Source organism: Macrobrachium rosenbergii, chromosome 21, assembly GCF_040412425.1.
Source record: "Macrobrachium rosenbergii isolate ZJJX-2024 chromosome 21, ASM4041242v1, whole genome shotgun sequence".
NCBI classification, from domain to species: Eukaryota; Metazoa; Arthropoda; class Malacostraca; order Decapoda; family Palaemonidae; genus Macrobrachium; species Macrobrachium rosenbergii.
In genome coordinates, this window is record NC_089761.1 from 4889733 (window position 1) to 4915148 (window position 25416).

The window sequence follows — 25416 nt, forward strand, 5'->3', positions numbered from 1 at the left end:
ATACTCAAATGTCGTCAACTCAAGTTATACGAGTATATTGCTTAGCTTTTCCTTTATGCTTATTTTCTGTATTCTCTCAGTAATACTCTTTCATTTCACTTGGCGAGTCTGTGTCTTGGTTCCCTTGACCTATATCTCTTGTGATCCTTTTTTTATGTTTATTTATATACCTAATTTTAACGCTGCATTGCCATTTTTTGTGAATTTTAATTATTTTAATTTTTAAAAATTCTTTAATACCGTGATTCTATCTGTAGCAAATTATTTTCTTTTTAGCCTTGAAAATGTGACATGTGTCATTAAACGTCGGCAATAAATTTGTAAGAATGGAGGCCTTTGTTCTCTTTGTTCCTTGAGGATGTATATATATATATATATATATATATATATATATATATATACATATATATATATATATATATATATATATATATATATATATATATATATATATATATATTGTTATGATATACATCCCTCCCTTCCTGTGTCCTTGATTCCATCATGTAATTTAGAATTAATCTGTTATTCCTCTGCCTCTCCAGTCGGGCGTCTCAGGGAAACCACGTTTATTTGAACCAGTTCACAGCCGTTAGTAAACCTCCCTTCCCCCCCTTAAAAGTTCATACGGTGCTGGGACAATACAAAACCCCCTTCTCCCCCATCGCCTGAGATGGGATAGCAATTAGTGTTCAGGAAAGCCCAATAGGCGTATTGAGATTAGGGGATGCGGTAGGATTTTATTCTGTAAGCCCTTAGTCCTAAGGTCTTTTTTCCTCTGTGATTTTGCTGGCGTATGACTCCTTGCAGGTACGTTGTGGCCCAAAAGCGATGCCCCCAAGACGCCATGTTTTGGAAACAGAAGGCCCACTCCTTGCTCTGATCTCGTCTGCACCGCACGTGCTACATTTCCCTGCCCCGCTGGTGTGACGATCTTCGACGGACAGCCAAAGCGATTGTTAGGCGCCAACAGTGGTCATAAAATTTCCATTTTCTTCAGACTTTAACCTCTCCCCACAACAAAATCCTCCCTTGTTCAAATTCTGCCTGCCTCCCATATCTCTCCATTTATGTACCTTGAACTCGAGTAAAGATCCCGAAATAACAATCACTTATCCCTTCACCAGTGCAATTTAAGGGCTATTTAAGTTAAGCTGTATCCGGATTAATTTTATCTTTGTGTGAGTGCAATCACGTGTTCATTGTTAAAGCCCACGTAGCTCTGATTCCCTGATTGTATATACGTGAGTCCAGCATAAGCATCTTCTAGGCTACGCTATGTTTTGTATTTAAGAACGTGTATTGGGTGATCTTTCATAGGAAGATTTCATTTCTCTTAGTTTGAGCAGGGCTAACTCAGAACGTCTCTTTCAGGAGGGACACATGGCACGATCGCAATCCATGCTTCAGTACCCCGCCTACCACCCAAATTCTGATAATTCCTGGTCGCAGTCCGTAACAGTTTCCGTTGTGGCCCCCAAATGTTCATATGAAGTATTCTTCCATCCTGGAGCTCCATCATTTGCATTACCTGAGACTATTCCATGTAATCAGGGCAAGACTGAATGTGATTATTATCATTGAACTGATTATTGCAGATTGGCCCCATTTTTGTCCACTTGCTTGTTGCCAAATCATTGCATTATTGTTCCCTGTGTCCTATTCTGAATCTGCCCCTTAGTGATTTTGTTGTGTCGTGTCTCACTGTTGATTTGCTAAGTTTCTGTAAATAAATCGCTGTAAATTGGTAAAAGAATTCTAAAATGGCGACCTTCCCTATTCAAGTATAACTCCAGGAAATTTTGAGGTAAGTTTTCATATAACTTATTCCTTGCTCATAAACTGACTTTCTTGGTTTTGTGGCAGCATCAATTATAATTGTGTTTAAATTCCTTATCAAGCCGGGGTCCAGTTTATGAATATATATATATATATATATATATATATATATATATATATATATATATATATATTTGTATATATGAATATATATGTACACATACACGCACACACTACACACAAATATATATATATATATATATATATATAAATATATATGAATATATAAACACACACACTTATTATATATATATAAATATATGTATATATATATGTATATATATATATATATATATATATATATATATATATATATATATTTATATATATTATATATATATATATATATATATATTATATATATATATATATATAATGTACATATATTTTTATATATGTTTATATATATATAAATAAATATATATATATATATATATATATATATATATAATATATGTATAAATATAATATATTTTATATTTATATATATATATATATATATATATATATATATATATATAAAATATATATATATATATATATATATATATATATATATATATATACATATATATATATATATATATATATATATATATATATATATATATATATATATATATTATTATATAATATATATTTTTATATATATATATATATATATATATATATACATATATATATAATATATATATATATATATATATATAATTTATATATATACATACATATTTTATATATATATATATATATATATATATATATATATATTTATATATATATGTATATAAACATATACATATATATACACATATATATATGTTTATATGTGTAATATATATATATATATTTATATATATATATATTTATTTATAAACATATACATATACATATAATAGAATATATATATGTCTTATGTGTATATTATATATATATATATATATATATATATATATATATATATACCGGTTATTTATATGGCCGCTGAATCGTATATATTTTTATATGTTTCCTGGTGCAGGTGGATCATTTATGACTCCACAATTATTACTTTACTCGAAAATGGCCTTGTAAGATACCCAGGACATATAAAACACAAACAAAAAAAGAAGTCCGTCACGGAGCGGAGGGCTCAAATTTCACTTGGGGAAGTGAAACACGTGGATATAAAAATAGTTATATTTGATAGCACACAAGGTCAGGAGAAAATTAACTGAAAACACCAAAATTACCCAGTCTCGAAGTCCTCCCTGAAGGGGAGCTTGGGAATGCCAGGAACACGGACCAGGATAATTCCTATCCAGTCGTCTTCCTGAAACGATATTTGGATTTCGTTACGCATCTAATGCTGGAATTTGGGGATTGAATTACTCGGGGTGCACTGAAGGCGCCAAAGGAAAACCGAGGCGTTACTTGTGACTCAGAGGAAAGAAGCTGTGAACACGTGGGCCTGGCTTGAACCAAGGAATATCAGGGAACACAAAGTTATGGCCCAGAAATTAATAAATGAAAGGGCTAAGTAATCGTGACAGCAACTCGTTTTGGTTTACATTACCACATTTGTAGGGGCAGGGATGACGACGTCTTTGCCGAGAACCACGTGTGGAGCGTGGAGAAAGGTGTCTCCTTTACCAAGGTTTTTCTTCAAGTCGTAGATTGGGGCGGAAAACGGCGCCCTTGGGATGATAAAAGCCTTACTTGTTGAATATCATTTGTTTGGAGACTTGCAACACCCCCTAAATAATAATACTGGAATGGAACAGGGGGCACATAAGGTTTGGCGATGGGCTCCACGCGGGCGGCGAATAAAAACGGAGGGCAGGGCGCCGCCGAGATTTGACTGCACCAAGTACCGGCTTAAACTAGCGACCGCGTGTGAGAAAGGGGCTGCCGCCCTGACAATATTTTATTGCTTCGGACTGGGGTGGGGGGCGATGTCCTGACCCAGGGCACGCTGCTATCTCATAGAAAATATTTGCATCTTTCTGTACCAAAGAAAACGGGCAAAGCCAGATTACTGTCCCCAATATTATATTCCTGAGCCCTTATACCCTGGACTTTCAAAGGTTCAAACCAAGTCAAAGCAGGAAAGGAGAACAGTTTCATAGCGTATTTTGGCGCTAATCTTTACAGCTCCTGGCAAGATAATATTCTCAAACCTATAAACGGGTGCGAATATTGACAACAGCAAAATGAGCGAAGAAAACATATGAATTTTGACTTTATTCTAGAGCCTGCTAAAAACAAACCTTTAATATTACTTTATTTGACAAAACTCTGATGCCACACTGGTCAATAACAAACTGAAGGTTTACTTCAGGAGCAGAGTGCAATTTAGAATATACAATAAAAAGGGTGAACTTCGTTTGAAATTAATCATTGCTCAAATAACATAAGTACTGATTCTCCCCATTCTTTATTCGTTTTACTTTACTGGGCTAAATATAAGGGAAAAAAGGAAATAAACAAAGAACACTTCCAAATTAAAAATAACAACAACAACATAAGAAAACATACAAGGCAAGATTTAAAAGGAAAAAAAATGTAAACCCACTGATTTCTTAATGCTATCCTGAATTAAATGCATCCTATTAGTTGTGCCTTGAAGATATTGGCATACGTGACAATACATTGTAGGTTTTAAATAATATCCCCTTTACCAAAATTGTAATAATAGAATTCAATTCTTCTTTCAATCGACCTCCCACGGTTCATAAGCTTCATATAATAACTCCAGCGGTTCTCTTGAGAACACTAATCTGGGGACAAGAACTTGACAGCTGTGAGGCAAAGAGATTATTCGCGGGTTTTAATCGCCAATTTAAATGATAATCATTTTTACGCCTGCAGCTTAATGATTTTGTCATCAAAAGTTAGAGATAGTTTTTGTACTTATAAATGGGAGGATAAAACAAATGAAGGGGGAAATGGACATGATCCATAAATCCAGACAGGGATAACTCAAAAAAAAAAAAAATAAATAAATGGAAAAGGAAATACACAGAATAACAAACGAAGGACGGACTTTGTTATTGTTTCATGGCCACACCGCGGGTGATTAAAAAGGGCAACGTTAAAATTGTAAGGGCAGGAGTCTTGTGACTCGAGATTCGTTAAAAAAATGAGAAAAGATTAAATGGAAAAGTAAATAATATTAGAAAAATGAAGGATAACAGAGTGAGGTATTTATGATTTACTTTATCTAACTTCCGTCGCCAACAGATTTGGTCAGAGCTAACTCTCAGCCCAAGGAGGATGGGGAAAAGAAAACCAAACGGAGATTCTTTTCCTTTCAGGAAGAGTTGACACGCAGGCCTTGTGCCAAAGGACGGCGTCAGGGGCGTGCAACACTTCCCACTCTGTCTCAAAACTTACTGCTTCAAAATTAAAATGATTTATGCATTTCGAACCTGGGGATGATATCCCGATATATTAACTGTGCGTCGTATGTGTGGTAAGTATGAGAAAGTAATGAAGGAAAAGATCGATAGAGAAGGATGAGGGTCAGATTTTCACCAAAATAAAGGAAGAAGCTTGGGCCATCTGGACATGGTCTCCGATGCTAAACAGACTTCAAAAAGACGTCTGAAATGACTTGATACTTGTTCGCTCAAAATGACCACTCTCAAACTCCCAGTCTTAGCGGGCAAAAAAAAAGAAGAGCTATTTCTCCCCAGGTATTTATCAAATTTGATTCTCCTTATAAGAAAATAGGTTTCGCAAACTATGAACCCTCCCTCCCTGAAAATCACCTAATCATTGTGCAGTTCAAAGATGTGATCAAAACTATATAGTTTTCTAACAAAAACTGCTTTGCCGCGAAACTCACAAAACAATATACTTCTCCAAGATCTGAGGTTGTATATTAACCGACGCATATCAAATGACAGTTATCAAGTAAACAAGAATCGGGGCAGATTTTACAGATGACATCAAACATTAAGGAAGCCAAACGGAAACTTTTCTTATATTTCTCCGACGACTTCACGACCCTGTTAAAAAAAATAGGAAGGAATAAAACAGTTTTGTTCTAACCATAAGGGAAGTTATATAATCGTTTCATAAAAAGAGAAGGTTACCTAGAAACTAGTTAAAATTTCTTTTTAGTGAGAGGAGTCCAATGTTTTATATGAAAATATAGCATGTATGCATACATACACCAGACGCACCTCTCTCTCTCTCTCTCTCCTCTCAACTCTCTCTCTCTCTCTCTCTCTAAACTTGCCTAAGACATTGTTGCCTTTAAGACAAGTGTCGTTCCTCCACGGCTTTCCTCAAGTCTTTACTCTGAGGGTGGAATCTGAGATGAAAGCCCGAGGAAGGGTTAGGGAACTCGTGGACCTCAAGTATGTCATCCCGGATTTTAGCGGAACTTAGACCCGCCTGAGTCTTTCAGAAACCACTGAGGTTTTTAACTCGGCCCTCTTGTTCTTTGTACGGTTGTGGAATTTCTTTGACTCTTTCTGGGGAGGATCATTTTAATTAGGCATCCGCCCTCAATGGTACAAGCTTGCATATTTAATTATCCTCCATAGGGAATTATGAGGTTGTCCTGTTTTCAGAAAATTTGATGCATATTTATTTTTTGTTCCAGAAATTGCATCTTTCTGTAAATGACTTCTGTTATTTTTGGCCGACTGAAAGACACAATAGATTAAACTATTACTTCAGTTATCGGTTCCTTAACATGGTCAAATTCTGATATTTTCTCCAAGTATCAGTTTGAACTTAAGAGTCAAACTATTTGTTCAAGGACTATTCTCGGATAGTGTACAGGAAACCCTTTATTATTAAATTAAATAATTGGCTGCGTTTCATTAACATCGAAGAGAAAGAAGGCGAGGGGGAAGCAAAGGGAATAAACGGGAATCATCGGTGGTTCAAGAAAACATTGCTGTTGGATTCACGAATATCTTGCAGAATCCCATTTATCCAGAGAATTAGAATCATTTACTACGATTGCCCTTTCCAAGGACGGAGGGGCACCCGATCAAACACTGCGGCGGGTGGCCACTTCTCGGCTCCATTGATGGAATCTCCTGGGGGGTGATGGATGGTGTCCTACAGATCCGCTATCCGGCAGGAGTCGCCAAAGGGGGGGCATTCGGCATTCCCCGTAATGGCGGGGCCCTACTGGGGTTTCAGGAAGGTAGTATTTGTATTTGTTCTGATGGCATCGTTGAGGGTCGTAAGCTAACGGTTTGAACCATTTGGCACGGGCACGATCGGATATAGGGCCCAGTCTGCCCATTTGATTGGCATTATAGACATTTAGCCCGCGTATTTTTTCTCCTCCAGGCTCAGGGGGTTATCTGGTAATGCCTTGGCAATGTTTAATATCACTTCCCAATTTATCTTATGTTGCGGGATGGGACCTGATAGGCAACAGGGTCTTACTCCAAGGAACTTGCCCAACACCAGGGAGATTTTCGAGCAATACAGGGCAGGTTTTAACACTGTCTTCGGCACAGCAAGCCACACTGGCTGAGATATATGTAACGGGTATTGATTTTTCATGCAGGCGAAATGCCTGGCTGATGGCACATCATTCCCTGGGGGCAGGTGGACCTTATTTTTTCAGATTTAGTTGTTGCAACACTAAAGTTGTATGGGCACGCTGCTTGTCCCTGTTTGCAGTACATTAGGCGTTGTACAGATTTCTCCAGGCCATCTTTACATAACAAAATAATCCATCTCTCTTCTCCTCATGTATGTATTTGTATTTATATCCTATGGAGCCAGTCTCTCTATATATATGTCTATCCTATAACTATATATATCTGCCTCCGATATAGCGCCTATATATATTGCTTCCTATATATATGATAGCAAGATGTTTTTCAATGCCCCAAACTTCCAACCTTAGCCGCAGTCAGTACACACAGGTCTCTAAAGCACTGTCTTCCTGATTGTGTATGAGCGATCCTCCCTGTACCATTAAAAGATTTCCCGTGTAAAGATGAGTTCCTAAGCTGAGGACAGAGGATGAAGCATCATCAGAACTGGAGATACTGTTCGACATCTTTGACATAATAGGAGAGGACACTGAATAAAATGGAACTGGAATTAATTTCCAGACATGTGGGAATGGTGGCGCTCAAGGTAAACTGAGAGTAAAATGGTTTTAAAGATGTAACAGGCTCCCGGCTGATTTGCCCTATGAAACAACTGATTGGAGAGATTTAGCGGGCAAGATGGGGAAGATGAATTTGAACGATTGGCTCTGATCAAAGGAATGAAAGGGGTTGCACCTGATTGGGGACGATACAAAGATCCTTATGTATTGGTCTAGCGATTTATATAGGTGCTGATTGGGGATCGATGAATTTAGCAGACCACTGAGCTGATTAACAGTTCTCCGGGCTGATTCCGAAGTGTTGATTTATTTTAATGATTGAACCAACTGATTTACCTGACAAAACGGGCAATTGGGCTTATAAATTGTGGAATTGGTCCGAATCACATTATGACGAGAAATGAATTTTATCAATGATTGGTCCTCTAATTCTTTATTGGCCGGTCGGACGAGTCGAATTTAGGCCAATGATTGGTCAACCGATTTACCGACAAAACCACCCCTGATTGAAGAACTATGAATTGAGCAATGATTGGTCTCCCGATTTATATACAGAGGATACACTGATACGTGTCGATGAAGAAGAAATGATTGGTCCACCGAGTTCGATTGAGCGGGCTGATTGGGGACATGAATTAGCATTGATTTATAAACCTCGACGAAAGCTGGGCTGAATTAGACGATGAATTAGCGATGATTGGTCTCCGAATTAAAGACAAGAAAAATGATATAAAACGAAAATTAGCAAGATTATCTTCCAGTCAGTTTACTGACATTTTTAGTTTTCTGATTAAAGAAAACGATGAGTTAGCAATGATTGGTCCTTCCGCCCCAGATTTAACGACGAATAGGGCTGATTGGGGTGATGATCATCCATGATTGGTCATCCTGATTTACCGACGGAAGCAGGCTGATTGAGGACGATGAATTTATTTTATGATTGGTTAAATTTACCGATAATCGTTGATTGGGGACGTGAATTTAGCAATGATTGTGGGTCGGCTCGATTTACCGATTAAACGGGCTGATTGGGGACGATAAATTGCAATGATTGGTCTCCGATTTACGTTGACGAAACGGGCTGATTGACGAAGAAATTAGCATTAATGATTGGTCTATCATGGGAACGTCAAACAATTATTTCACTATATTTGGGATATATATTTAGGCTCCGTTGACGGAAACGGCTCATTTGGGGACTGAATGGAAAATGAATTGGTCTCGGCCAACTAATGAAGGATTACGAATTTATTTGTGACAAGAATAGAATGTATAGGCGCCTGGGAATTTCCGCACAGACGACGTCCTGTCAGCGGGGGCGCTAGTTTTAGCTGACTTATGGGAGAAGTTATTCTAAGGGCAATTAGGTGGGGCCATCCCACAATCACAACAGATAGGCAACTCAGTGGTAGTGTAAAACAAACATACAAAAAAACAGAACAATACAGAACATATAATGTCAGACCCCAATAATGCATTTTTATTGTGGTAGTTAAGCAAATCAAACAAACAAATAATTTTTAACTTTGTAGATGGAATGGACATCAAGGCAAATATCGCCAAATGAATGAATATAAACATATGGACTTATATATATATATAGATATATATATTATATATATATATCGTATATATGTGTATGAATGAATTTTTATCACATCACCGTGATTCATATACAAGTATTAAGCTACAAATGCTTTAATAGCAATGCTAATCTGACTAATATATTTTCACATGGTTGCCCCAAAGGTAGAATTTTTTTTCTAATGATTCGGTTTCAAATCACTCGTTTCGAACCAGGAAGACAAGAACTCAGGACTATTCAGTTTGATGATTTATCACGGTATATAACCTAATTGAATGGCATGTTCAAATGCACGTCACTGTAGTCAAAGGTTCCAAAGCTAAGTTTCTGCGATTCTCTCCCGTTTTCCTCGACATGCGCCCTACTATAAAAAAATTCCCCTTAGGACTAGTCATTTTCTAAATATATTAACGCTAAATAAATACAGTTTACTTACAGAATTTATTTGGCCTATATATATATATATATATAAAGGTATATATATATATATATATATATATCCATATATATATAGCTAATTATGATTATATATAATTGCAATATAAACAACATATAGGGGAATAGGGGGGGATGCAATATATATATAATCACTGGTCATATATATATTTTTATATGTTTCCTGGTGCAGGTGGATCTTATGACTCACAATTATTACTTTACTCGAAAATGGCCTTGTAAGATACCCAGGACATATAAAACACAAACAAAAAAAGAAGTACACGGAGCGGAGGGCTCTTCACTAGGGAAGTGCGTGAAACACGTGGATATAAAAATAGTTATATTTGATAGCACACAAGGTCAAAGGAAAATTAACTGAAAACACGGTAAATTACTGCCATAGAAATCCTCCCGAGTGGGGGAGCTTAGGAATGCCAGGAACACGGACCAAGGATAATTCTGCTACAGGCGTCTTTCTGAAACGATATTTGGACCCGTTACACATCTAATGCTGGAATTTGGGGATTGAATTACTCGGGGTGCACTGAAGGCGCCAAGGACTCCCCTGAGGCGTTACTTGTGACTCAGAGGAAAGAAGCTGTGAACACGTGGGCCTGGCTTGAACCAAGGAATATCAGGAACACAAAGTTATAGGCCCAGAGTTAATAACTGCAAAAGGGCTAAGTAATCGTGACTAGCAACTCGTTTTGGGTACATTACCACATTTGTAGGGGCGTAGGGATGACGACGTCTTTTGCCGAGAACCACGTATGGGAGCGTGGACAAATGGTAGCCTCCCTCTCCAAGGTATTTCTTCAAGTCGTAGATTGGGGCGGAAAACGGCGCCCTTGGGATGATGGAAAGGGCCGTTTAGTATCAGCTCTTGTTTGGAGACTTGCAATCCCCTTGCAGTCTTCTAAGGCCACGTGGAATGGAACACGGGGCACAAAGGGCGGCAATGGGCTCCACGTGGGCGAGCAGAAAACGGAGGGCAGGGGCAAGGCAGCTGAGACGTGATTTCTCGGCTTAAACTAGCGACCGTGTGTGAGAAAGGGCTGCCTTGGCCCTGACCTTTATTGCTTCTGGACTGGGGTAGGGGGGCCGATGTCCTGACCCAGGTCGATGCTGCTATATCATAGAAAATGGTATTTGCATCTTTCTGTACCAAAGAAAACAGTGCAAAGCCAGATTACTGTCCCCAACTATTATATTCTCTGAGCCCTTATACCCTGGACCTTCAAAGGTTCAAACCAACCCAAAGCAGGAAAGGAGAACAGTTTCATAGCGTATTTTGGCGCTAATCTTTACAATATATATATACATACTGTATATAAAATTTATATATGCACACTTCACATCTCGGAAACGCTTGTCACTACTAAACCTAGATACTCACGAAGAAAAGATAAAGATATTCTGATGTCCGGCCGATACTGGAACTCGAGTCTGGAGTATCAGCACGAGGTAACGGTAATTACCTGGTAAGAAGAAAGGCATGAGTCTGTTTCCCTCTCGTGCGGGAATGTATCGAATTCAGATACATTTGCCAGAGCTGGAATAGATCTTCCTACATCATCTTAGCCAAATATTTAATCGTTTATGGCGTTTCAGGCTGACATATATTTACAATCTACTGGTCACTTTTACCAGATACGCACGTCGTTTTCAATAACCACAATGCCTTCTTTACTTTCGATTTCTTCAAACTTTGAAAACACGTGTCACTGCTAAGCCTAGATCCAAATTAAGATATTCTGATGGTTGGCTGAGATTCGAACTTGCGTCTGAGGCACAAGAACAAGGTAACGATGATTACCTGTTCACTAAGAAAATATAAGTCTATTCCCGGTCATACGTAGCCTACTTATATCTGTCTAATTCAGATACATTTACTAGAGCTGAATAGACCTCCCTTCACCATCATAGCCAAGTAGTTAGTCGTTTAATGTTTTTAGGCTGAAATATATTAATAGAATCTATTGGGGAGTTTTCACCAGATACGTATGTAATTTTTTCATGACAAGATGTGCTTTATAATTGAGTTTAAACCGATCATTCACCACAGGCTTGTTGACGACACATTCCAGGTTTTCAGATAGCTAGAACGCGTGAAACAGTTCCACAATTATTTTGTGGTACAAAGCCTTGTTTTTAGTTTACCGCAGAACATGAAGTAAATATATAACACTAAAATTTTTAAGCTGGACCGATTACAGAAAATCCACTTTTCCTGTTTTTGGAATGAACTTAAAATTGCTATATTCTTTAATTCTAAAATAAGTAACTTGAACCTGTTGTATCCAAGAGCGTATCTAAATGCAGCTTTTGTCAATCTTTTTGCTGATAAAAAAAAAAAAATAAAATGACATAAAAATATTATTTGCCTAATTACACAATATGCAACGAAAAAATAAAACGATTCTGAAACAAATATATCACAGGAAAAAGCAAAATAAATGCACTAAATACTGATAAACTCGCTCATATAGATCACTCGTGTTTTAAATTCTGTTACAGTCCAAATAAAAAAAATTGTATATATAGTTCTCAATATTAACCCAATACAATTTTACCAACATTCTAACTATTCAAACAATCATAAGGATAAACTATCATCAGAGCTCTTGTCCAGCATCACCTACATTCTCAAGTGTGATATCTTCCTTGATTTCCTTGATTTTGTGTTATATCCACATATCTTTACAAATAGACTCGAAATGACTGTCAACAACCAATAGCGAGAATATATGCAAGTGACCAATGTATAGGTGTAAGTAAAGGTGAACATTATTTTCAAAGCTGTTATTATTTGGCGAATTTTTCAATTCAGAATAATAGAAAGTAATAGAAAGTAAAGCTTACCTGATCAACAAAAGAGCTTTCTAAATCCAAAGTGAATAAATTGTCACGGACATCGCACATGGAATAAAATTTCCTTGGCATATGTAATGCAAGCAAGCACTCTCGGGGTCACAGTCCCAATTCAGTCATTACCTCAACTTTCACTGACAAAGTTAGAGGAAGAACAGAGTTAGAACTGTGCAGCGAAGTTATTCTGTGAGTAGATAGATGAAAGTAGAGTTGATCGATTGTGGATGGACATTTTCTCGGTACCCTTCTATCCTTCATCCAAAAACATTTCAGTTATGCACACTTTGAACCAACTTTTCTCTTTCAATTGTCTCTACTTCACCAACCACAATATATAAAGATGGTTCATGGGTAGCTTTGCATATCTATAGACACACGGTTTAGCAGCAGTGTATGAACATTCCTAACACGTATGGATATTAGGCCTCATCAACTCCAAGACATCTTCTAGTCCATCTAACCAGTATTTTTTCAACATCGTTGGCTCAAACTTCTTCCAGATGCTTGTTATATTTTCACAAAATCTCACACCTTTCCAGCTTTGTATTTAACGTATAAATAATTTATCTCAAAACTTCTAAACTTCCTTCATTTGAACTCAGCGTAAGCGCATTATCTCCATAAAAAATAACATTTCCTCTTATCCCTATTTTGTTTCATCAATCGAAGCACAATAGAAATATATAAAACATTTTTTTTAAAACACGCATGTATTGCAATGCACTAAAAAGTAAAAAATAATTTTTCGAGACACACCAGGATTTTCTTACAATCAATCATGTGTAAAAAAAAAAATATGTATATATATCTTTTCTTGTAGTATTTCCTTCCATGCTTGGGGCCCACGCTTTTATTTTTGTAGACATGATTAATTGTAAGAAAATCCTGGTGTGTCGTAAATTTTTTTTTTTTTTTTTACTTTTTAGTTGATTTTGATAAACGAATATTTTATATTTTTTAAATTTTTTATTTTATATTTTTTGGTTTTGACAGAATTTGTAATCGACTTATGATTGTATTTAAAGAAATTGCTACATTCCGTTTACTGGGAAGGGGAAGGAAGGGGAAGGGGACGGGGAAGGGGGAAGGGTGGGGAGAGGGAAGGGAGGGGAAGGGGAAATGGATGGGAGGGGGGAGAAGGGGAGAGGGAAGGGGATGGAAAAGGGAAGAGAGGGAAGGGAAGAGGAGGGAAGGGAAGGGGAGAGGAGGGAGGGAAGATGGAAGGTGGGGAGGGGAGGAGGAAGGAGGAGAAGGGGAAGGGGAGGAGGTAGGGAGGTGGAGGAAAATGGGAAGAGGATGAATGGGAAAAGAGGAGGGGAGGGGAAGGGGAGAGGAGGGGGAGGGATGATGGAAGGTGGGGAGGGGAGGAGGAAGGAGGAGAAGGGGAAGGGGAGGAGGCAGGGAGGTGAGGAAAATGGGAAGAGGATGGATGGGAAAGAGGAGGGGGAGGGGGTGGAGGAGGAAGGAGTAGGGGAGGGAAAGGAGGGGGAAGGGAGGGGGGGGGAAAGTGGCACTGGAGGAAGGTGGAAAGTGCAGGGGAGAGGAGGGGAGGGGAAGTGGGGGGAGGGGAAATATGAGGGGAGGGGGGGTGTGGGATTGGAGGGAGAAGGGGAGGGGAGGGGAGGGGCACAGCTAAATTATCACTTGATCGTGTTCTCCAGAAAGGGAGAGGGAGGAAGAGGAAGGGAATGGGAGGGGAAGGAGGTGGATGGAGGGAAGGTGGATGGGAGGGGAAGGAGGGAAAGCGAAGGAAGGTCAGCAGAGGGGTGGAAGAGGAAGAGGAAGGGAGGACGCAGCTAAATTAACACTTCATCGTGTACTCCGGAAGGGGGAGGGGGGAGGAGTAGAGGAGGGGGATGGATGAAGGAAGGGGAAGGGATGACCTTACCTTACCTTACAGACCTTACAGTTCGTTCGGGTTGCCCCAGGTCCCTCAGTGTGAGGCACCTCTGATGTCTACCAGAGAATTGCTAATGCATCTTCCCGTATATTTTGCATCTTCCAGTCTTGGATGGTCTGGGATGCATCTTAGATATTTGTCGAGCTTATTCTTAAACACATCTACGCTCACTCCTGATATGTTTCTCAGATGAGCTGGTAGCGCATTGAATAGACGCTGCATTATCGATGCTGGTGCGTGGTGGATTAATGTCCTGTGTGCTTTCCTTAGTTTTCCTGGTATAGTTTTGGGCACTATTAATCTACCTCTGCTTGCTCTTTCTGATATTTTTAGCTCCATGATGTTTTCAGTAGTTCCTTCTATCTGTTTCCATGCCTGGATAATCATGTAGCGTTCTCTTCTCCTTTCAAGACTATATAGATTTAAGAATTGTAGTCTTCCCCAGTAGTCAAGGTCCTTAACTTCTTCTATTCTAGCTGTAAAGGACCTTTGTACACTCTCTATTTGTGCAATATCCTTTTGGTAGTGTGGGTACCATATTATATTGCAATATTCAAGTGGACTACGTACGTACGTTTTATAAAGCATAATCATGTGTTCGGCTTTTCTTGCTTTGAAGTGCCGGAACAACATTCCCATTTTTCCTTTGCATTTTGCCAGTATTATTGCTATTGGGTCATTGCATAACATATTCCTATTCAACATCACACCAAGGTCTTTAACTGCTTCCTTATTTGTGATTGTCTCATTATTAGGTCCTTTATATGCATATAGCATTCCTTCTTTATCACCATAGTTTATTGATTCAAATTTATCAGAGTTAAATACCATCCCATTTACCTCTGCCCATTTATATTATTGTTTAGGTCTCTTTGTAGCGAGTTCCTATCTTCATCACAAGTAATCTCTCTACTTATTCTTGTGTCATCAGCGAAACTTCACTACTGAGTCCTTAAAAGGGAAGCGAAGGAGGACACAAATAAATTGTATTTGATCGCATGCTCTCCGGAGGGGGAGGTGGAGGAGGAGAAGGGAGGGGGGGAAAAGGGGGAGGGAAGAGGGAAGGAGGAGGACACAGTTAAACTAACACTTGATTATGTGCTCTGGAAGGGGAGGGGAAGTGGGAGGGAGGGGAAGGGGGTAGGGGAGGGGAAGGGATGAGGAGGACACAGCTTAATTAACACTTGATCGTGTGCGTCAAAAGGGAGAGGAGAGAGAGAGGGATGGAAGAGGGAAGGGAGGGCAGGACACAGCTAAATTAACATTTCGATCGCATTTGTGAGATGAGTGTGTATCACATGTGATTAGAAATAAATCGTTCTTAGAGTTACGAAGGAGATACGGGAGAATGCTGAGGCAAAATAAACAGGAAAATATGGAGTATGAGCCGTGGCCCATGAAACTTTAACCCACTGCCCTGTGGTGGCCCATCCTATATCGTTGGCAGAAGCACGATCATGGCTAATTTTAATCTTAAATAAAATAAAAACTATTGAGGCTATATGGCTGCAATTTGGTATGTTTGATAATTGTAGGGTGGATGATCTACATACCAACTAGCAGCCCTCTAGCCTCGATAGTTTTTAAGATCTGAGAGTGGACAGAAAAAGTGAGAACGGACAAAGCCGGCACAACAGTTTTCTCTTTCAGAAAAGTAGAAGTTGAGGAGACAGAAGGCTGTGAATAAGACACTGCGGTGGAAGGCAAGGGACTCGGTCAGCGACATTTAGCTATTATTATGCTCTGAAAATCATGTCTTATGTGGTAAGGAAAGATAGAGGAGCGGCAGACAAATAAAAACCTCTAGGGACTTTTAGTTTTCTGTAAAGAAAACTATTGTGCCGGCTTTCTCTGTCCGTCCGCACTTTATTCGGTCCTCACATTATCCTGAACACACTTTTTTCTGTCCGTCCTCAGATCTTAAAAGCTACTGAGGCTAGAGGGCTACAAATTGGTGTGTTGATCATCCACCCTCCAGTCATCAAAACATACCAAATTACAGCCCTCTAGGTTAAAGGTAGCCATAATCGTGCTTCTGCCAACGATATAGGATAGTCCACCACCTGGCAGTGGGTTAAAGTTTCACGGGCCGCGGCTCATACTGCATTATACGGAAACCACCAAAAGATAGATCTGTTTTCAGTGGTCTTGATTATACGCTGTGTCGTCGTCACAAGTACTATTCACTAATTAATATATATTAAACGCAAGCTATGCAATAGCACTTGAAGGTTCTTTTAGTCTTTTAAAAGATGTAGACGAAGTGGTGATAAACAAGTATATGGGTTTTTTAAAGTTTTAATTATAACATTTAGCAAAAAGATATCTAACATATAATTGATAATAAAAGTGAACAATATGGAACAGTCAAGTGAATATAATAAATGACAAAAAAATATCAATAAGTAAAAACGACCTTCATTTCATCAATAATGACTTTCACAACTTTCATAACACAAGTACCAATAAATTTTACGTACGTAACGAAAATAGAAAAATGATTGCAATCTGACTTTACAATTATTATATATATATATATATATATATATATATATATATATATATATATATATATATATATATAAGCAATAGGAATCTTAGTTAATAATAACTAATATACAAGGAAAGATACCGAGTACACTCGCGGATACTGTCGTGCGGACGGCCACTTATCCCTTTTGCATAAGGCCACAACCTCAAACATGCTTTCGTGCCTTCGACCGGCCAATAAACACTTCCTCTCGATCATAGCGATCAGTGCACATCATTTACAGTAACTCAAAACACCGAACACCAATACTTCGGTGCCGATAAGCAGCCAACACCGACGAAGAGCACTTTCAAGTAGGGCTGATGTATAAAATCCAAGGTGGCAGGGATCTCGAGCTCTTCCGCAAAACAGCACCGCGAATGAACTGCCGAGTTATTTCTGCTGATTCCTGTTTCACCTCGGGAAGAGAGACAAACAGTATTTAAACAACTGTCTAAAACAAGTTAAAACAACAAATCTTCATTACTGTAACAAGAATTCGTTGGTAATTACAGTTGGGTCTTTAACTCGGAAATCGCTATATACATACAAACATTACTTATTATGATGTAAATATAGTAACAACATAAATACTAAACAAATATATAAACACACTGTGACAATACCACCCCCCTTAAAAAAGAAAATAAAAATTTTCTGTACTTAACTTATATATCAGTTTCACATCTGCTCAAATAATCAGCTCCAACATTCTCTGAACCCTTTATAACTCTTATATTGAAGTGATATGGTTGTAAACTCAATGACCATCTCATTAATCTTGGATTTAATTCTCGAGCAGTCTGAAGATAAGCCAAGGGCTTGTGATCAGTCTCCAGAACGAAGGATCTTCCATACAAATAGACTGCGAACTTCTGAATCCCCCAGACTATGGCAAGGCACTCCTCCACGGCAGCATACTTAGTTTCCCTCAGTAGCAATTTTCTACTTGCATAAGCAATTGGACGCTTCTCTCCATCCACTTCTTGCAGAAGTATGGCACCCAATCCAGAGTTCGAAGCATCTGTACGTAATACGAATTCAGCCTGCAAATCTGGAAGTAAAAGAATAGGTTCGGCAGCAATTTTGTTCTTAAGAGAAACAAAAGCCCGGTCATGCATTTCATTCCACAAAAGGTCATTAGGCTGATTTTTCTTGGTGAGATCTGTAAGACCGGATGCGATGGTAGAGTAATTTGGAATGAATTTGCGATAATAACTGCACAATCCCAAGAATGAACGTAATTCCTTCTTGGTCCTCGGATGTTTTGCACCAACTATTTTCTCCACTTTATCTTTAGTAGGCCACATTTTATTCTCGCTTACAACGTGTCCCAAATATTCAATTGAATACATGCCAAAGAAACATTTAGTAGGTTTAGCTGTTAGTCCAGATTTTTTAGTCTCCACAAAACTTCTTCTACAAGATACAAATGCTCCTCCCAAGTTTTGGAATGAACTATCAGATCATCCAGAAAAAAACTCACACCCTCTAAACCAGCAAATAAACTTCTCATCATCTTATTGAAAGTGGCTGGGGCATTCACAAGTCCAAATGGGAGCACTTTAAACTGGTACAGTCCTAAATCTGTTTGAAATGCAGTATACTGTTTACTATCCTCATCCAGAGGAATTTGCCAATATCCGCGGGATAAATCCATCTTAGAGAAATATATACTTCCACTTAAGCTGGCAAATATCTGCTCTGGGTCACACATAGGTTCACTATCAAAAATAGTTAAGGCGTTCAGTCTTCTAAAGTCTAGACAGATTCGCTTTGAGTTATCAGGTTTCGAAACCACTACCACAGGGGCTGAATATGGAGAACTTGAAGGCTCAATAATATCCAAAGCCTTCATAGATTCTATTTCTGAATTCACATCCTTGCGTAAAGCATAGGGAATTTTGTAGGGTTTTACTTTAACAATTTCTTCTCTTACCAACCTGATTTGGTGTTTGATCACGTGAGTACGCCCGGGAATGTCCGACATTACCTCTCTGTAGCGGCTAAGGAGAGCCTCCAGATTCTGCTTCTGATTTTCCTGCAATTCCTTATTCAGATTGGTTTGTTCCCAAGTAGGTGAAGGTCCAGCATCAGGCACTAGTAGGGGTGAGAAATCCTCCTGTGGATCCTCCTCGATCACTGCAATTGTACCTCCACTTTCTAGAACTTCTACAGAACTTTTATTTCTAGGAATGTAAGCTTTAAGCATGTTAGCATGATAAAGTTTCCTTTTACCATTTATTTGAATTTCATAATCCATCTTCCCCCTCACACCAACAACAGGAAAAGGACCCTTCCACTGAAGTAACAATTTATTATTAGCCTTTGGTAATAGTAGGAGAACTTCACCGCCAATTTTAAATGTTCTATTTTTAGCCTTTTTATCATAAAAGAATTTATATTTACCTTGCGACTTCTTCAATTCTTCTTGGGCCAACTTACAAGCTTCTTCTAATCTTTCTCGGTGGTTGAATACATAGTCGTAAGTAGTTCTTACCTCTTCCTCATTTCTCTCCTTGTCCCACAAATCTCTCAGAATAGCTAAAGGGCCACGCACCGTTCTCCCATATAATAATTCAAAAGGGGAAAACCCCATGCTTGCTTGTGGAGACTCTCGGTATGCAAAGAGAACTGCCAGCAGGTATCTATCCCAAATAGTAGGTTGTTCAGCGCACATCTTTTTAATCATAGATTTCAGAGTTCCATTGAACTTTTCAACTAGTCCATTCGCCATCGCATGATAAGGGGTCGTAGGAAGATGCTTGATTGACAAAAGACCTCTAACTTCGTCCATCATCTGCGATGTAAATTGACTGCCTCTATCAGTCACCATTTCCTCAGGAACCCCGACTCTGGAAAAGAAACTCAACAAGGCATCAGCTACACGCTCCGTTTCGATAGATGGTAAGGCTATGGCTTCAGGGTATCTGGTTGCATAATCAACCATGGTCAGTATATATTTGTTACCAGAACTACTTCTTGGCAAAATAGGTCCTATCAAGTTAACAGCTACACGTTTAAAAGGAGTGTCAATGAGCGGTACCTCTCCCAAAGGTACCTTCCCAACTTTTCCTCTAGGATAAGTTTTCTGACAAATGTCACACGACAGACAGAATCTCTTTACTGCTGCCCCAATACCGGGCCAGTAAAATTCCTGCCTTATTCTACCTAAGGTCTTCTCAGCACCCAAATGACCTCCAAGTACTCCTTCATGTGCCATGCTCATCACGCCCTCTCGAAGCTTAAACGGCAATACTAGTTGCTTGTGTTCAATACCTCGGTCTGAATATATTCTGAACAACAATCCTCTCTCAAAAACTGCCTTACCTTTTCCATCTCTAGTAATAGCTTTACCAGTTCTTGCATCATCTCGCAGAGCTCTTAAGCTTGGATCCTCTTCTTGCTCTTTCTTGATTTCCTTTGAATCCATGTCCCAAGAAATCTTAGAGTCTGACGCTTTCAGCTTTTGGAATGTAGATTTGGATTTCTGTGCTCCAGCTCTCGTTAATACAGCGCCGGATATGGGTTCCTCCAACCTTGTTGTCCCAGGGATGTTGCCTATAATGAGATCATATAGAGGGTCATCCATGCACACAGCAAGGGTAGTACCCGTAAAAAATGGTGATTGAATGTAAATTTCAGCCAAAGGATAAGTTTCTACTATATTCTTATTCATATATCTAATCCTACAGCTCTTACCAGTAAAACATTCAACAGGCACCAAGTCTTTTCTGGCTACGACAGTTGTACAACCAGTGTCCCTCAAAACTTTTACTGGGTTTCCGTATAAAATACCCTCCTCAACAGGCATATCAGAAGCAACACTTACCAACTCAGTGTGATCATTTTTAAACACTTTATTATTTATATCCGCAACAGGATCTTTAAAATTTCCTTTATGGCCCTTTCTGGTCCAATAAACAACTTCTCCTGCTGCAGCATGACCATTCTTCTTGGATCCTTTTGCATGTACTAGACAATTAGAAGCCTTATGACCCACTTGTCCACATTTATAACACTTAATAGAGGGTGGATATCTAATGGGTTTAGCCGTCTGCTCAGGAACCGCTTCCCCAGATAAGTCAACTCTGTCACTACGTACTGTAGAAAAATATTTAGAATTATGAAATAAACCTCCATGAGCTTGAACATAACTTTCTGCTAATTCAATAATTTTGTTAAGCGATAATGGTAATCGCTCTCTCAGATGTACCTGCAACTGCCTGCCACAACTCTGCAAAAATTGTTCCATAAGAAATAAATCAGTTAAGCCTTCACATGTCATTTCACACTTTGACATTTCAATCCACCTCTTTAAGAGATGTCTCAATCTAGATACAAATTGTTCAACTAGCTCATTCTTCTGAGGTTTAACTGACCGAAACTTTACTCTGAAACCTTCCTCAGTACAATCAAATCTTTTCATAAGTGATTCAGAAACTTTATTATAATCCAAAGCATCCTCAGGTGAAAGTCTAACGTAAACTTCCAAAGCTGCACCCTTTAAATGTGAACTTAGAATTATAGCCCAATCCTCTTTAAGCCACTTGGCTGCACTAGCAAGAACTTCAAACCTCCTAAGATATGCATCGATATCATCTTTGTTTTCATCAAAATCAGGAATAGAAGGACCTTTAACTTTTACTCTTACCTGGTTACCTTCAGTGTCGGAACCTCCGGTATTAACTGGCGAGTCATTGATTTCTTTTTGCAGTTTCAATTTCTCAATCTCCTGTTTTTGCAAAGATTCTTGTATATTATACAAATGAAGCTCATGAGCTCTATCTCTCTCACTTTTTTCACGGTCATATTCACGCTCTTTTTCTCTTTCCTCACGTTCCCTTTCTCTTTCCTCACGAGCAGCTTCTAGTTTTTCACGTTCTAATACTCGTTCCTTATCTCTAATATCCCTTAAAGCACTTTGTTCATCACTTACAAATCTTCTAAGTTCTTCGCCTTCATAACCAAGCTCTTTGCCGAGAGCTGTTAATTCCGCGATGGAAGACATAATTACCGACTGATTTTCAGATTACTCAATTTTAACACAATTTATCTTTTTAAACCACTGTCTACATCCTGACAAGGTCGCCAAATGTCACAAGTACTATTCACTAATTAATATATATTAAACGCAAGCTATGCAATAGCACTTGAAGGTTCTTTTAGTCTTTTAAAAGATGTAGACGAAGTGGTGATAAACAAGTATATGGGTTTTTTAAAGTTTTAATTATAACATTTAGCAAAAAGATATCTAACATATAATTGATAATAAAAGTGAACAATATGGAACAGTCAAGTGAATATAATAAATGACAAAAATATCAATAAGTAAAACGGCCTTCATTTCATCAATAATGACTTTCACAACTTTCATAACACAAGTACCAATAAATTTTACGTACGTAACGAAAATAGAAAAATGATTGCAATCTGATTTTACAATTATTATATATATATATATAAGCAATAGGAATCTTAGTTAATAATAACCAATATACAAGGAAAGATACCGAGTACACTCGCGGATACTGTCGTGCGGACGGCCACTTATCCCTTTTGTATAAGGCCACAACCCTCAAACATGCTTTCGTGCCTTCGACCGGCCAATAAACACTTCCTCTCGATCATAGCGATCAGTGCACATCATTTACAGTAACTCAAAACACCGAACACCAATACTTCGGTGCCGATAAGCAGCCAACACCGACGAAGAGCACTTTCAAGTAGGGCTGATGTATAAAATCCAAGGTGGCAGGGATCTCGAGCTCTTCCGCAAAACAGCACCACGAATGAACTGCCGAGTTATTTCTGCTGATTCCTGTTTCACCTCGGAAGAGAGACAAACAGTATTTAAACAACTGTCTAAAACAAGTTAAAACAACAAATCTTCATTACTGTAACAAGAATTCGTTGGTAATTACAGTTGGGTCTTTAACTCGGAAATCGCTATATACATACAAACATTACTTATTATGATGTAAATATAGTAACAACATAAATACTAAACAAATATATAAACACACTGTGACAGTCGGCTGTACAGAAAACTTGATTTCTCCGAAGAAACTTCGGAGTATTTTTACTTGTTTCATTGTCAATGCAACTTTCAAAAAGTTCAAAGAGCGAGAGGTATTGTGACGGAAGACTTATACAGAATTCTTGGATTCTGTTTAATGAAATACCAAGTGTCCTGAAATTTATAGTTCTAGGAAGATACATCTGCTTTACAAGCTGCTTTTGAAGCTCATGGCTGGCTTCATCTTAAACAACTACATCGAGAACACATCTGTTACGATTCTATTGGTTTTAACATATGCACATCTTTTTCTTTATCAAAGACTCCCATCGTGGCTAAAACTAAACTAACAAAACCAGACAGGAACATCGTCATTCATAGGACTGAAACCCTTATATATATATATATATATATATATATATATATATATATATATATATATATATATATATATATATATATATATATATTATTTTTTATATCAATAGCAACGATTATTAAAAGTACTCACAGCAGCACGAGTCATAACATGGAGAACACAAATCCACAAATATATTTAGCGATGAATATGATGAAACGATAACATAATTTTATTTTCTAGTTTATGTAGTAACTTTTTATCTCCACTCTGGTCCGAAAGGATTGCGTGGTCAACAGAATCTCCATCACATTTTCAGAACAAAAACAGGCGGTAACAATGAAACATTCATCGTAAAAACTAAGACTTCCATTAGCTTAGCTTCTAATAAATAATGAGCTCTGAGTTAGACAACACAACTCAACATGTACATTTGCAGGCCGTTTAAAAAGGTTTCTACAAAAAAGTGAACATTCCAGATAATAAGAGAGCTTTCTGGGAGAAGTAGCGCAAACAATATCAATAATTCAGTACGGGAAATGGGATGGCCATCTGACCATTTCATTGTAGAGAGTAACCGTGTAGGTGTCAAAAGCACTTAGTCTCCACTAAAATAGTCATGACCTGGACAGTTCGATAGAAGTCATGCTCTCTCTCTCTCTCTCCGATTTACGAAACTCGTGTCTCACTTGATGACATCATGCGGGTGGATGACCGACTAATCTTAGGACAGACACTAACCAACGAACATTTTACTGAACAAACATTTCGCCAGTGGACATTTTACCCAAAATTTTATTTTTCTACTTATTCATCTTTTTACTGAAGGATATTTCACCACATGAACTTATGGTTGAATGGACATATGAAAATTTTATTATATTTCATTTTTTCCTAACTTTAGTGTTTGTTACTTTTATTTCTTCGTTTAAGTTTTGTTAGATATGTCCTTTCCTCTCTGTAATAGTTTTATAAACCAATAATCAACAATAAAACAATAAAATCGTTGTAGGACAGAAAAACCTTAATTTCACATACACCAAAGGACAAAAGCTATTAATAATGATATCATTACTTAGGAACGAAAAACAGCAGCACAAAACGTAAATTCTACAGTATTCTGGGATTCACGAATACGCCGCATAGCCTATTTCTCTTGACTGACTACATTCTCGTGTTTACTATCTGGTATGTCAGTTTCCTTAGTTCCGCTCTTCACGCAACCAGTTCAATTGTCAGCTGTCAGTCCGACAGCCCTATGTTAGAGGTGAAACTACGAGACAAAGTGTTCGGTTCTTTCTTTAATTTTCTGTACTGTTTTTTAGTGGAGGTAAACGCTATGCAGGACTGAGTGATTATGCGTTTTTTTATATAAGAATTCAAGTTAATATGATATATTGTCTTTTTTTATTAATAGCTAAATGTTCCTGCCTAGGAAAAAAATTCTCTTATCGATCATTCTGATCTCATGAACGTTGAAAAAACAAAATTACCAAACAGTGACTGCCTCACCATCTAGGCAGGTAGTTTCTACCGTTCCTTCGGCCCCCAGCTGCACCCACTTTTTAACGTTTTACATTATCTCCGTTTCCGCTTCCTTTCTTCCAACTTGCTGTCCAACTACTCCAACTCCCTCTTTTCGTCTTAAGCTCTGGAAGGCTGAAAGTGCCCCAGTGCTTGGCCTCAAAGCCAAATTTTCATAAATCAATTGGAGACCATCTGATACTTGAGTGTCCTTTGATCCACTGCTCTCAACCAGCCGCTCCGACAGCTCTTTATAGGTGACAAATTGTTTGACTC

General features: G+C 38.1%; 1 protein-coding gene across 1 annotated transcript; it reads right to left on the bottom strand.

Annotated features, from left to right (window-relative positions):
* Window positions 1–18623: 18623 nt before the first annotated feature.
* Window positions 18624–22250, bottom strand: LOC136849362 (uncharacterized). Its single transcript, XM_067122714.1, has one exon. The coding sequence runs from the start codon at window positions 22248–22250 to the stop codon at window positions 18624–18626; it is 3627 nt and encodes a 1208-aa protein (XP_066978815.1).
* Window positions 22251–25416: the final 3166 nt, after the last annotated feature.

Coding starts and splice junctions, on each gene's coding strand:
- LOC136849362 (XM_067122714.1), bottom strand. CDS start 22,250: ATGTCTTCCATCGCGGAATTAACAGCTCTCGGCAAAGAGCTTGGTTAT.